The 14,680-nt window shown below is 40.2% G+C and overlaps 1 protein-coding gene across 1 annotated transcript in view; it reads left to right on the top strand.

Moving 5' to 3' along the window:
* Nucleotides 1-879: 879 nt before the first annotated feature.
* LOC308087396 (nucleotide sugar transporter SLC35D2-like) overlaps nucleotides 880-14,680 on the top strand; it is a 24,885-nt gene continuing 11,084 nt past the window's right edge. Inside the window, exons 1-9 of the mRNA XM_080431201.1 lie at nucleotides 880-1,048; nucleotides 2,097-2,130; nucleotides 2,869-2,955; nucleotides 3,096-3,163; nucleotides 4,232-4,303; nucleotides 4,979-5,047; nucleotides 6,737-6,839; nucleotides 9,474-9,566; nucleotides 13,628-13,695. Of these exons, the coding sequence (XP_080287327.1) occupies nucleotides 936-1,048; nucleotides 2,097-2,130; nucleotides 2,869-2,955; nucleotides 3,096-3,163; nucleotides 4,232-4,303; nucleotides 4,979-5,047; nucleotides 6,737-6,839; nucleotides 9,474-9,566; nucleotides 13,628-13,695 (707 nt within the window). The 5' untranslated portion in view covers nucleotides 880-935. The remainder of the gene's footprint in view (nucleotides 1,049-2,096; nucleotides 2,131-2,868; nucleotides 2,956-3,095; nucleotides 3,164-4,231; nucleotides 4,304-4,978; nucleotides 5,048-6,736; nucleotides 6,840-9,473; nucleotides 9,567-13,627; nucleotides 13,696-14,680) is intronic.

Genomic DNA, 14,680 nt, shown 5'->3' with positions numbered 1-14,680 from the left:
GTCAGACTTCGGCGGTCTATACTTCCAAAGGTTAATGACGAGCATCAAAACAATATTTTGAATACATTTTTATTAGCACATGCATTCCATGCATTATACATTCAATAGGGCTGGACCACACAGACGTCATTAACTTGCAACGGGTAAAATGTTAATAATAAAATCAATACAATATTTAAGTTGTTTTGAATTGTTTATTTTAATTATAGAGGACAATTATAATGTATTAAGGGATCCTGTATTTTAAAACAACAGAACATGTCATTTTAGATTTCTTTGACTGTTCAAAAATAGCAGATATACAAGCTCATTGCGCGGCACCGAGTGTCGCGCTACGAGCTTGTAGATCTGCAATATTTTGAAAAATCGTGAAAATTTGTGCAAATCTTTGTATATATTTTCTAAATGTATTAAGGCATATTTAGCTTATTAGTCAGGGATCCTTTTTTTGTAAAGAAAATAACGGAACATGTCATTTTAGATTTCTTTGGCTATTAAAATAGCAGATCTACAAGCTCGTAGCGCGGCACCGAGTGCCGCGCTACAAGCTTGTAGATCTGCTATTTTTTTTAGAAAAATCGTGAAAATTTGTGCAAATCTTTGAATATGTATATTTTTTAAATTTGGCTTATTAGCCTAATAGCCAGGGATCCTCTTTTTTTTTTTAAAGAAAATAACGGAACATGCCTCACAGAAATTGTCAAGGTAAAAATCTGTACCCGATGCTTGCCTGCCTGCATGTAGTCGCTACATTGTAGCGGACTTGTAGCGGTCTGTCTGCTCCACTGTGTTACACTGTGTCCACTCAGAGACAGACAGTCAGTGATGGAAGCAGCAGCTCCACACACACACACACACACACACACACACACACACACACACACACTGAGGAATGGACACAGCCTAAGGAGGGGATGAAACCAAATGAATGATCAATGATGGCCGACAAATCTCTGCCGGTCTTCCTCAAGCTGTTCGCCGCAGGTTTCTACGGCATCAGCTCCTTCCTGATCGTCGTGGTCAACAAGAGCGTCCTCACCAACTACGGGTAAAATAACACCAACAACACCAACACTAAACTACTGAGAGAAACACCGGGTCTGTTCCTCTAGCCGAGGCTACAAACATCAGCTAACTGTCTGGAACACCGATGTTTGTTGGGCTTAACTTTTTATAAGCTCGGTCCCCTGGTGTCGCTTTATTGCCTAGAAAAAAGAACAGATCTACAAGCTTGTGGATCTGTTCTTTTTGACAAGTTCTCAAGCTTCTGGATCTGTTCTTTTGGGCAAGTCCACAAGCTTGTGGATCTGTTCTTGGCTTGCCTAAAAGAACAGATCTGCAAGCTTGTGGATCTGTAAAAAGAACAGATCTGCAAGCTTGTGGCTCTGGTTCTTTTAGGCAAGTCACTACTGTCGTACTTAGTGTACAGTTAGTTATTAGACCAGGGGTCTTCAACCTTTTCAGGCCAGGGACCCCCAAACTGATGGGGAGATGGAGCAGGGACCCCCTACCTCGTAGGGTTGGGGGGGCTACCACATTTATTGTACATTTATGTATACAATTGTGTTTTATATTGCCTGCTCCTATACGCACCTGCCCCAGTAGGTGTGCAAAATAAAAATTCTCTACAAAATATGTATAAACATACCATGTTATTGTGCATTGTGCCTCCATTTATCTGTTTGCTATGGATTCATGTTATGTTTAAAGACAATTTGACATTTTGGGGGAAAAAAAGGGGATAAAAACATTTTTTTTATTTTTTCAAACAAAAATATTGTTTAATCAAACAACAATTTTGCGGACCCCCTGCAGTACCTCCGCGGACCCCCTAGGGGTCGCGGACCCCCTGTTGAAGACCTGTATTAGACTATCTAGGCTTTTTAGCTGCATGTTTGTCTTATTAGGCCCTGAGTAGTTGTGCTTTCAAACCTTGTGTAGAATATAGTATTATAAGAAATCTGAATAGGTTTATAGGTCGTTTAAAGTGTTTATTACTAGTTTGTACATACAGTAGGACTGTGAGCTCTTATTAACTTCAACAAAAAAAATATATTTTTTTAAATTCACGTTGCTCTGTCCTTTACTGCCTGCAGATTCCCCTCTTCAATATGCGTCGGCATTGGACAGGTAAAAAGTTATTATTGTTATTATTATTATTATTCTGCAGAGGGTTGCACCATGCACGCATACAGTGCATGACAGCACACACACACCCCTCTCTCACTGTGTCTGTGTTGCACAGAGGAGCTGTTATTATCATTGCAGTGTAGTGTTGATTCTGACAGCACATTTTGATGTAGTTTTAGTCATAGTCTTTTGAATAAAATTCCATTTTAGTTTTAGTCATATTTTAGTCATCTGAAATGTTTTAGTTTATGTCTAGTTTTAGTCGACTAAATATCATAAGATTATAGTCGACTAAATCTACAGTTGATTTAGTCGACTATAATGTATGTTGGACGGTGCCTTGATGGCGTCATAATGGCTGATTTTACACTTGGTTGCATGCTGAAAATAGCAGATCTACAAGCTCTCAACGCTTCGCAGCGCGACGCGTTGTGAGCTTGTAGATCTGCTATTTTCAGCATGACTTGTCTTTTTAGTTCTACTGGATCTCTTCTCCACTAGTCCCTCCTTACCTTCTTTTGCCTAGTTTTTATTTGTTGACAAAATTGTCAACATATTTAGTCTTAGTTTTAGTCATCATAGCTTAGTTTTTATTTAGTCTTTATTTAGTTTTCGTCAGTGAAAAAAGGTAGTCGACCAACATTTTTCGTCATAGTTTTAGTCGATGACATCAACACTGTTGCACTGCATCGCATCATTATTGTGTGTGTGTGTGTGTGTGTGTGTGTGTGTGTGTAGATGTTGGCCACGGTGGTCGTGCTCTGGGTGGGCAAGGCTACGAGGGTGATCAGCTACCCAGACTTTGATGAGACCATCCCTGGGAAGGTGAGAAGAACTTTATTTATATCATCTTGTCTTGTTTTGTGATCTCTCTCTCTCGGCCCAGGGGTCCTTGGCGGGTTCCACACAGTTTGACATATTGCAGCTCGTCGCTAAAAAGGATGAATGTGTTTCTTTCATTGCAGACGTTTCCTCTACCTCTGCTCTATGTGGGAAACCAGATCACTGGCCTGTTTGGAACCAAACGGCTCAAGTAAGTTGAAAAAAACCCAAAAAGAAATGGTGGTGAGTGGGCAGTGCAGAATAATACAAAAAGTGCAGAAAAACACAAAGGGTTGTTAATATCTAACCCAGAGGTCTTCAACAGGGGGTCCGGGACCCCTAGGGGGTCCTCAGAGTTGCAACAGGGGGTCCGCCGAATCCTTGTGTGATTTTGACATTAATCACTTCAACCAAGCGTCCTTGTTCTGAGGAGAACTTTACCCAAAAATAGCAGATCTACAAGCGCTGCGAGGCGTTGTGCGCTTGTAGATCTACTATTTTCGGCAAAGTGGTTTGGTATAGGGGGGAAAAAAGTACAGTACAGAAAGTACAGAGTGAAAGGTCAGGTTTACTAAGTATTGTTTAAGAGCATGGTTACATGTCTGGAAATACACATTACTGTAACATGAATCCAACATGATGGAGCTGTGAGACAAGTCTATGAAGCTGCCAATGAAATCTATGAAAAATATATATTTTATACAGTATATAATGGGGGGTCCCTGCTTTCTCTCTCTCTCTCAGCCAAGGGGTCCTTGGCCGGAAAACGTTGAAGACCCCTGATCTAACCTTTTTATATTTGACCATCACTGTCTTACAGTACTTGGTAGCTTGTAAGAGCCTAGATGTCTCCACTAGGCCTGATGGCTATTGTTTTTGTTACAGTTTTGTGTCTTGTTATGGTTCAGCTGACGGCTTGTCCTTGAAGCAGCTAGTATAACTATTGTCTGATTGATCCCTGTGCTCCAGGCAGAACTACCGTAGCACCGACCTGAGTGTTGTTGTACTTCTCCACATGATATACGTATCATGTTCATTCAACCAGGGGTCTTCAACGTCTTCAGGCCAAGGACCCCCTAGCTGAGAGAGAGAGATGAAGCAGGGACCCCCTCTATTTTGACAGTTTTACACTAGAAAATAGCGCTACTGAACGAGAACGTGAACGAATCATTTGAACGAATCATTGCTGTGAACGTGAACGAAATCGTTCGCTCACTGAAATTAACGTTTTTTTTTCCCACCACTACTGTTAACTCTCATGTCTTCTCCCCCCTCTTAGCCTTCCCATGTTCACCGTTCTCAGACGGTTCTCCATTTTATTCACCATGCTGGCCGAGGGATTCCTGCTTAAGTAAGCTTTCACTGCACTGCATCATATAGCTCATGGATTAAAGATGTGTTCAGTCATTTTATGTAAGATTAAAGAGGATTAGAATGGGTCAAAAACTAGCGATAGAATACAACAATGTTCAGACGCATCTTTCATAGAAACCCTGGTCTTGGATATTTCATTAAGACCGGGAAAAAATCGGTGTCATTTTCGATTTCTTTGGCCATTCAAAAATAGCAGATCGACAAGCTCGTAGCGCGGCACCGAGTGCCGCGCTACGAGCTTGTAGATCTGCTATTTTTGAAAAATCGTGAAAGTGTGCAAATCTTTGAATACATATTGTTTTAAAGCGAACATTTTTGACTCAAATCTTTGCTTCTGGGGGTCCCTGGAACAAAACGTTTTGAGATGGGGGTCCGCGGCCAAATACATATCATTTTAGGTGGTCCATGACAAAAAAAAAGTTTGGGCACCACTGACATAGAAACATAGGTTTTTCTGAAAACTGTTAGGATTTAGAAGACATGACTTTAATCTTTAATCTCTGCATCATATAACGACCACTTAGATTTAGTGATTCAGTATACGCTAAGCCTTCCCCCCTCTCTCTCTCTCTCTCTCCTGTGTTTTATTGGTGGCGTCATGGCCTGTCAAATAGATTTTTTATTGCTCTACCTCTCTCTCGGAATTCACCAGAAAGAAGTTTTCCCGGCCGGTCCAGCTGACAGTGTTTACAATGATCCTGGGGGCGTTCGTAGCTGCCAGGTAAGCGTCCTTGTTGTTAACGTCCAGGTGCCGCGGCCGTAAACCAAAAAACCCGAAGGTCCCATCACACTACAAAGGCTGTAATTGATGTATGTGTCGGCCGTTTACTACGGAACATGAACCCCAGTGTGCCCTTTTCTCAACTAAGTACGTGTACTCAACTTAAGTACTGTAATTTTGAGGTGTTTTTCTTTTTACTTTACTGGAGTATTTCAATGTTTTTGATACTTTTACTTTTACTCCACTACATTTCAGAGACACTACCATTAACCACTTCAGCCCCTATTTAAACTTCTACAAGCTCACAATCGCGACGCGTTGTGAGCTTGTAGATCTGCTATTTTCAAAAGATTTGTATACGTGACAAACTTGTGAAATGGGACATACTGCACTTTAATCAAATTGAATTGAATTGAACTGCATAATGCGTACTTTTACTTTTGGTACTTTAAGTATATTTTTGATGCCAATATCTTGTTCTCTTACTCAAGTACATTTTTAACACCGGACTTTCACCTGTAAACAGAGTATTTCTACATTGTGGTATTGATACTTTTACTTTTGTAAAAACAATTCAGTACTTTATAGCCAGTCTCCAAGCTCACAACGCTTGTGGATCGGCTGTTTTCGCTGAAGATATTTTAGTGCAGAGCCAAAACAGAAGGGGACTTAGTACAGAGCCCTGGGGTACTCCATTCACTTAAGTATACAGGGGGTTTAAATGGTTAACTGTCGTGGTAATTAGAAGCATGCTGCGTTTGAAGTGACATGCCCCCCAAGGCCAGACGCTTTAGCCAGTATTACTTACTTAAACGTACACGGTTCCGCGACCCCCGGGCCAACCTAGACTGACCTTTTCTAACGCATACCTGGGCAACTGGCGGCCTGGGGGCCACATGCGGCCCCCACCTTCACTTAATGACGGAATACAGATATATAATTGATTTCAGCTGTTTACAATTCCAAACATGCAAACATACATGACCCGCTTTAATTACTTCAGTCTATATTAGTAGCTTAATGACTAGTGTTAAAATTCGATTGTCTTTTTTATGTCCAATGTATTTGTATTTAAGTTCATAAAGTTAAATGTAGGGTAAGTGATTTACTTTGGTTAAAATAAGTGGTAATAGCTCTATATTCTGATAGTACTCATTGCTATAGAGTGTTTGTTCAGTAAAAGGAGTCTCCATGTCTCTCCAGCTCTTTATTAAAATATATTCTGTTTACTAAAGAGCTGGAGAGACCCCTGTGACCGAACAAACACTTTGTAGCAACGATTACTATCACAATATAGTACCTTTTTAACAAAAACAAAAAAAATAAACCAAAAATATCACTTACCCTACTTTTAACATAAGTATAACTAAATGCATTTGAAATTAAATAAAAATTTAACTTTTCAGGATTCCAATGAAAAAATAGCCAAAAGAATTCAGGATTCTAATAAAAAAATAGCTAAAATAGCAGATCTACAAGCTCAAAACGCGTCGCACCGTGACGCGTTTTGAGCTTGTAGATCAGCTATTTTTGCTATTTTTTGTGTGACATAGACTGGCGAAGTACGGCATTCGTTTACGAGGTGTGACCCTCTGTGAGTGAGTGTGAAAACATAGTGTCCCTCTCCATCATAGAAGTTGCATCACTCCTGTTTTAAACATTTCTGTTTTCTCATCTCTACTCTCTCAGCGCCGATCTCTCCTTCGACCTGGAAGGCTACGTGTTCATCCTCCTGAACGACGTGCTGACGGCGGCCAACGGGGCCTATGTCAAACAGAAATTGGATTCTAAGGTATGTGGGCCTGTGGGATGAATGACGCTATTGTCTGACGGAGGGCGGAGGCGCTCGGTGCCTCTGACATGGAGCCCGTTGTGCGGGGGCATTTTTCTTTTATGGAACCTAAACTGTCGTTGATGGGAATGAGCTCAAGAGAGCGAGGGTATTTTATGACTCCAGTTATTTGTTTAATTCCAGCCAAGTAAAACGACAACAGTTCAGGACTGTGTTCGTTTTTTTTTGGCAGCGAACCTGTGTTTGTCTTTGACTGTTATTGTCTTTGTTCATGCTGTTAGTTTTTTTAGTTCCTGCTTTTAGATAAGATACAGCTTTTATTGAGGAAGAAAGTTGGGCGGTTATCATAGCCTGGAATAGAACATACCGGTAGATAAAGATACTATTGATATTGGAATGAGACAAAAAAAAAAAGAACATGAATTCAATTCTCTATGGTAAGTAATGGATAGGAAAAAAGTCATTTTGGGGTTGAACTATCCCTTTAAACCCATTAAGACCTGGAACGCATCTGTGTAATTTTTTTATTTGAGCGAAAAAAGCATTGTTTTCTATTCAAAAATAGCAGATCTACAAGCTCATAGTGCGAGTGCCGCGTAATGAAAAGAAACTTTGTGCAAATCTTTGAATATATATTTTTTTAAAGCGAAAATTTGTTACTCAAATCTTTGCTTCTGGGGGTCCCTGGAACAACATATTTTGAGATGGGGGTCCGCGGCCAAATACATATAATTTTGGGGGTCCTTGACAAGAAAAAGTTAGTTTGAGAACCACTGACATACGTTTTTTTTTTAAACTGTTAGGATTTAGAAGACATTTTGTAGAATCGGAACCTCAGGACTTTGGGTTATGTAATTTTTTGTCCACTCTGTATGGTAGAGTATGTTAATACAATATAACTTCTACAGTTGTGGGTGGTTGTATTTGTTCTCTCTGCTCTTCTATTGAGACATTTAGATTGTGTGTCTAGGGTTCGACACGACCTTTGACACGATCCTGTTTCTGGATGAATTATGCTATTGTCTGACAAAGGGCGGGGGGGGGAAGGTCAAAACTCTTATTTGCTCCCCTGAGCAAGCATCCCAGGCTCTATTAGCTCAGTGGTTTAAAGTGGTTGTCATTACATAAGCGGGTCGGCCTCTCGCTGCTGTTTTTAGCGCTTTGCATCATGGAGCCGAGCCGGAGCCGCGCCGAGAGACACTTTTAGAAACACGTTTGGTTTGTAGACGGCCTGCCCTGCCCTATGACGTCCACATAGACACAGGGGAGACTGTGTGTATGTGTGTGTGTTTGTGTAGTGGTGGAAAGTAACTAAGTACATTTACTTAAGTACAATTTTGAGGTATTTGTACTTTACTTTCCAATTTTCAATACTTTTACTTCTACTCCACTACATCTCAGAGGCAAATATTGTACTTTTATACTCCACTACAATTATTTGAAAACTTACTAAAAAAGTTACTAGTTACTTTTTTGTTTTTGATAATTATTACAAAACATACATTAACCACTTCAACCCTATATACATTTCGGCCATTTGAAAATAGCCGATCTACAAGCTCACAATGCATTGTGAACTTGTAGATCGGCTATTTTCAAAAGATTTTTGTACATTTTATACATTTGAAAACTTGTGAAATGGGACATTCTGCCTAATGAGTACTTTCTACTTTGGTACTTTAAGTATATTTTGATACCAATACTTTTGTACTTTTACTCAAGTACATTTTGAATTCCGGTATTTCTACATTGCAGTATTGATACTTTTACTTAAGTAAAAAATACGAGTTATTTACTTTTACTTAAGTAAAATACGAGGTGTGTGTGTGTGTGTGTGTGTGTGTGTGTGTGTGATGCATAACATGTCTGCGTACTAGTGCACATTTCAAATCCTCAGTGTTCATTTATCCATTTGTAACCAAATGGTCTGTAACTCTTTGGAGAGTGTGCAAGTGTTACGGGTCCATTTGGTTCCACTTGCACACTCTCAGGGTTAAACGAACGCTGGAGATTTGACAGTGTAAAGGTATGTGTCAGTCCAGAGACCCCTGGTGACATGAATACCCCCCTCTGTTAACCAATCCCCTCCCCTCGGTTCCTCTCTCTCTCTCTCTCTCTCTCTCTCTCTCTCTCTCTCTCTCTCTCTCTCTCTTCCCCCCCCCCCCTGCCTTCAGTCTGTAAATACTCCCTTGTAGTTTTTGCTCAAATTTTTAAAGTACCGTATCGTTGTTGTCGGGCAGAAACCTCTTATCTCCGAATGTTTTTGGTAAATGAATGCCCTTCTTCAGGGGTTCTCAAACTTGTTTTTGCCACGACCCCATTTTATGATGGTAATTTTTTTTGCTTCTCACTTTATTTGTTGTGCAATTTCCAAGCGGAAATAAATAATATCTTATAATAATAAGCCTTATGTATATATGAATATTTATTAGAAAATGAACATTTTGATTCCTGCAGATTTTTTAGCCTATCTTATCAATGAACTTAATAAATAATATTGTAGCGCTGCTAGCGACTCGATCTGCTACTTTTGCTCAGCTTGTGTGACGCTGTATGAGTGATTAATAAACCCTCTCTCTCTCTCTCTCTCTCTCTCTCTCTCTCTCTCTCTGTCACTCTATGTCTCTCTCTCAGGAGCTGGGGAAGTATGGCTTGCTGTATTATAACGCATTATTTATGATCGGTCCCACGGTGCTGTTGGCTCACCTCACAGGGGACATGCAGAAGGTAAGCTATCAGCTCCTCTTGTCTCCTAGTTCCTCTGCTTCACAGCAACCTCACTACCTCTGTCTCTCTTATGGGAGGAACCTCACTACCTCTGTCTCTCTTATGGGAGGAACCTCACTACCTCTGTCTCTCTTATGGGAGGAACCTCACTACCTCTGTCTCTCTTATGGGAGGAACCTCACTACCTCTGTCTCTCTTATGGGAGGAACCTCACTACCTCTGTCTCTCTTATGGGAGGAACCTCACTACCTCTGTCTCTCTTATGGGAGGAACCTCACTACCTCTGTCTCTCTTATGGGAGGGGTCCTCTTCAACGTTTTTCAGTTTAAGGACCCCTTGGCTGAGAGAGAGATAAAGCAGGGACCCCCCTCTACATATATCCTATGTTTTGGGAAATGTTTATCCCACGATTTTTGAACCCCAAAATAAGCGAGCCCTCACTAGAGCCCTTTGCGCGGCTAGGGGGCAGCTATCTATGATTTCATAGATAGCTCTTCATAGACTTGTTTGACAGCACTATCATCAGTGTTGTGTAAATTAATGTTTTTTTTATACTTTTTTATATAAACCCTCATATTGATACTTAGTAAACTTGGCTCTGTACTTTTTTATTTTATTTTTTTGCCTCTACACCAAATAGCAAAATAGCAGATCTACAAGCTGACAACACGTCGCAGCGTTGTCAATGTCGCCCCCCAGATGCTGGGGGGAACATTGAGAGAGAAATGAGAGAGAGAAAATGTTCTATCTGGCATAGATTTGGCAGACCCCCTGTGGTAACTCTGAGGACCCCCTAGGAGTCCTGGACCCCCTGTTGAAGACCCCTGTCTTATGGGACAATAGAAAAGACATGTTTACTTTTCACATGTGGAAAAATAGTCTGAATTCATGTTTAGAATATGGGAACTGTTGCAAAATAAATAAATAAATAAAAATATCAAATATGAGTCCTAGACCACCAATTACTGATGTTTCTTTTGACTGACATTTTGTCAAAAAGGGCAAACCTTTGATTTGATTAATGTTTATGTTTGAGAACAACGTATTTAACACATTACCCGCCAAGATATTAAACATCGTTTTTTTTATCCAGTTGCCAGCGTAATTACCTTAAATCGACGATCTTTGAAACGCTGTGGAAGCCACGTTGTGTAAAAAAGTCCCTGTGGGTAGGCGGAGGGATCCGTGTATCCGCTGGAACGATAACATTCCAACCGCGATCAGCCATTTTGGGGCTATGGCCCGTTGAAAACGGGTGGTTTTCATCAAAAAAAAAATTAACTGAGTTGGGAGTGTTTTTCTAAAAAGTTGAGCTGGATGGATGTCTTGTTTTTTTGGAATGACGTCACATCGATCTTCTGCTTCTCTTGAGTGACGAGGGAGGGAGGGAGCTGTGTTAGGTGTTAGGGCGCCCCTTGTGGAATTTTCCAAAAAATATATGCGATCTCGGCAGGCAATGTGTTAAGCAAAAGCAAAAAGATTGTATTATTTTATTTTATTTTTATCTATAACAAAATGCTCAAAATGGGGACAGCAGGTTGAAAGTGGTAAAAAAAAAAAAAAAAAAAAAAAGGGACACATTGACTGCATAAGTTCCGATACCGATATCATAAACAAAAAGTCAAATAATGGGCGATATGTCGGCCAAACCGATATGAAGGTCAGTCTCCACTCCACATACTTTACAGCCGTAAAGCATGGCAACTAGTAATACTAACGACAGCAATACTTAATGATCATAAAACCTTCTAATTGTATTGCACTTTAAAAACAAGTAAAGATTTTATGACTGTCAATTATTGCTGTTGTAAAAACCTTGTTACTTGTTTAGCTCTTTAAAATAACACACATCACTTAAGAACTGGATAATTGGAAACATCATCCTCCCTAAATTAAAATAAGTAAAAACAAGATGTGTGCGCACCGTGCGTGAGTGGGTGTGTACGTGTGTGTGTGTGTGTGTGTGTGTGCTTGCTGGTGGAAAAAGTACTCATATTCTTTTTACTTAAGTAAAAGTACCAATACTGCAATGTAGAAATACTTTGTTACATGTAAAGTCCAGAATTCAAAATGTACTTGAATAAAAGAACAAAAGTATTGGCATCAAAATGTACTTAAAGTACCAAAAGTAAAAGTACTAACATATTTGAAAATAGCAGATCTACAAGCTCACAACGCGCTTGTAGATCGGCCATTTTCAAATAGCCTAGGTATAGAATTGGGCTAAAGTGGTTAATGTATGTTTCATGATATCATAATTTGTATCTGAAAAGTAACTAGTAACTAAAGTTTTCAAATAATTGTAGTGGAGTAAAAGTGCAATATTTGCCTCTGAGATGTAGTGGAGTAGAAGTATTGGAAATTAGAAATACTCCAGTAAAGGAAAAGTACCTCAAAATTGTACTTAAGTACTGTACTTGAGTAAATGTACTTGGATACTGTACACCAGTGGGCTGGGTGTGAGCTGTGTGTAAGCAGTGTGTTGATTGGGCAGGGACCCGCTTGCGTTGCCAGACTCCAGGAGAGGAGGGCGGCTTGCCAGTAAAAAGGCACAAAGCTGCCATTATGCAGCGAGCAGCGGTTTACAGCTAAATAATAACCACAAGCACAGCCCCAGCCTGCATGCCTCATTAACCCATTAAGACCGGGAACGCATCTGTGTAAATTTAAGATTTCTTTGGCTTTTTCAAAAATAGCAGATCTACAAGCTCCTAGCGCGGCACAGAGTGCCGCGCTATGAGCTTGTATATCTGCTATTAAAAAAAAAAAAAAAAAAAAAAAATGTTTGCAAATCTTTGAATATATAAATACATTTGTAACTCAAATCTTTGCTTCTGGGGGTCCTTGGAACAAAATATTTTGAGATGGGGGGTCCGCGGACAAATACATATGATTTTTGGGGGTCCTTGACATGAAAGAAGTTTGAGAACCACTGATATTATAGCAACTTAAGTTGTTTTCCAAATAAACTGTTAGGATTTAGAAGACATTTGTAGAATCCCCAGAAGCAAATTTGAGTTAATTTGAGTTAAAAATGTTCGCTTTAAAAATATATATATTCAAAGATTTGCACAAATTTACAAGAGTTTTCAAAAAATAGCAGATCTACAAGCTCATAGCGCCGCGCTATGAGCTTGTAGATCTGCTATTTTTGAATAGCCAAAGAAATCTAAACATGGCACGCAGATGCGTTCCCGGTCTTAATGGGTTAAGCTTACAGTCAAGATGCTAACTCGCAGCCACTCAGGCTATCAAGCTCCCCTTATAAACCCAGCTTCCTCTATTCTGGACGGGTGGCGAACATTCGGCGAAAATAGCCGTTCTAACCCGCCCGCAATGTGTCGCCACGTGTGGCGAGCTTGTAGTTCAGTGCTTCTCAAACTTTTTCATGTCAAGGACCCCCAAATTGATATGTATTTGGCCGCGGACCCCCATCTAAATAATATGTTGTGCCAGGGACATTTTTTATCATTAAAAATGTCAGATTTTTTTTTAATGTTTGATGAAAGTGTTTAAAGGGATAGTTCACTTTTTTTTTTTCTATCGATTAGTCACCCCATGGAGACTTGAATTCATGAATATGTTTTTGTTTTTGTCTCATTCCTAAGCCAATAATTTCATGACCAACGGACAGGCAGGCAGCGGTTCCGGTAGGAGACACAAAGGAGACTCTTTGTGTCTCCCTACCGGAACCGCTGCCTGTCATCAAATTATTGGCTTAGACAAAAACAAAACAAAAATATTTTTGGAGGTGAACTATCCCTTTAAAATAATTGTTACGCTATATTAACTAATTTAGCTGGGGACCCCCTGGAACCTCCCCCAAGGACCCCTGGTGGTCCCCGGGCCCCACTTTGAGATCCACTGTTGTATGTTATACGATCGATTGACGCTAAACTGATGTCATTGGAGCGCTGGAAAGATGTTGAAGCCAGCTCCATTTTGGTTTGTAGCGTCAGATTGGCGCTAGTAGCTTCCATTGAAAGTGCCTTGTAGCCTTGCTGCTAACCCTTGTTGCTAACCCTTGTTGCTAACCCTTGTATGTTGCATTTCATCCCCAGGCGATAGACTACGATGGCTGGTCAGATATGATCTTCCTCACCCAGTTCATCCTCTCCTGCATCATGGGGTGAGACACGTGTGTGTGTGTGTGTGTGTGTGTGCGCTCGCGAAAAATAGCCGATCTACAAGATGAGATCTGCTATTTTTCGGCTTACAGCTTTTTTTTTTAAATGTCGTAAAATGGGGATGTCCTCGCAAGTATAGTAATACAAACGTGTGTGTGTGTGTGTGCGTGCGTGCGCTTAAGATCAGGGGTTCCCAAAGTTGGGCGGTGGGGTCGCGAAATTATTTTGGGTCATTAAAAATATTTTAGAAAATCAACAGAATGAATGAAATACAATCTAAAAATGATTACAAATAGTACATTTTACCCATGTCATTAGGTACTGCAAATGTGATTGATTGCATTCTATATGAACAAGGTTATTAATGGTACAAGTTGTAGGCCTACAGTCAAAAGTCATACTAAAAGATTTACACGTAAAAATTGTGTTTTTTAACCTAGGGTTAGGTGCGGTTGCGAGTCAATGGACGCATTATTTTGGGGTCGCGGGCTGAAAAGTTTGGGAACGAACCCATGTGTTAGAGCAGTGATTCTCAACCTTTTTTAAGGACCCCTGGTTTTATTGGCGTCAGGCCACACACCTATTTGATCATAATGTTTATCTCTGGAACCCCAATCTGAATCCTCAGTGCTAACATAACTCTGTGTTTTAATGTTTATCTCTGGAACCCCAATCTGAATCCTCAGTGCTAACATAACTGTGTTTTAGATGCAAAGCTACGCGACTGTGACCTCAAATCGCCTCCTTGTTTACTGTTGCAGCTTCACGACCGTGTGCGTTAATTCACTATGGCAGTTCCTGGTTTAAATTTCTGCCTAACTCTTTGGGGTACTGCAGGAATTCCCCCACAACGAAACGAACGAACGCTTTGCAGCATCTAGTGAACATTCTGTGGTCACACCGCAAGTGACGAAACAACGTCACCGAATTATCATCACGTATGGTTTCTGTTATGAAGACAAAAAACACGACATGTTGTTCAGACAT

The sequence above is a fragment of the Gymnoscopelus braueri genome, assembly GCF_963280865.1.
Source record: "Gymnoscopelus braueri genome assembly, chromosome: 6".
Classification (NCBI taxonomy): Eukaryota; Metazoa; Chordata; class Actinopteri; order Myctophiformes; family Myctophidae; genus Gymnoscopelus; species Gymnoscopelus braueri.
The sequence above is the reverse complement of the archived record's forward strand: the minus strand, read 5'-3'. Positions and strand labels throughout refer to the sequence as shown.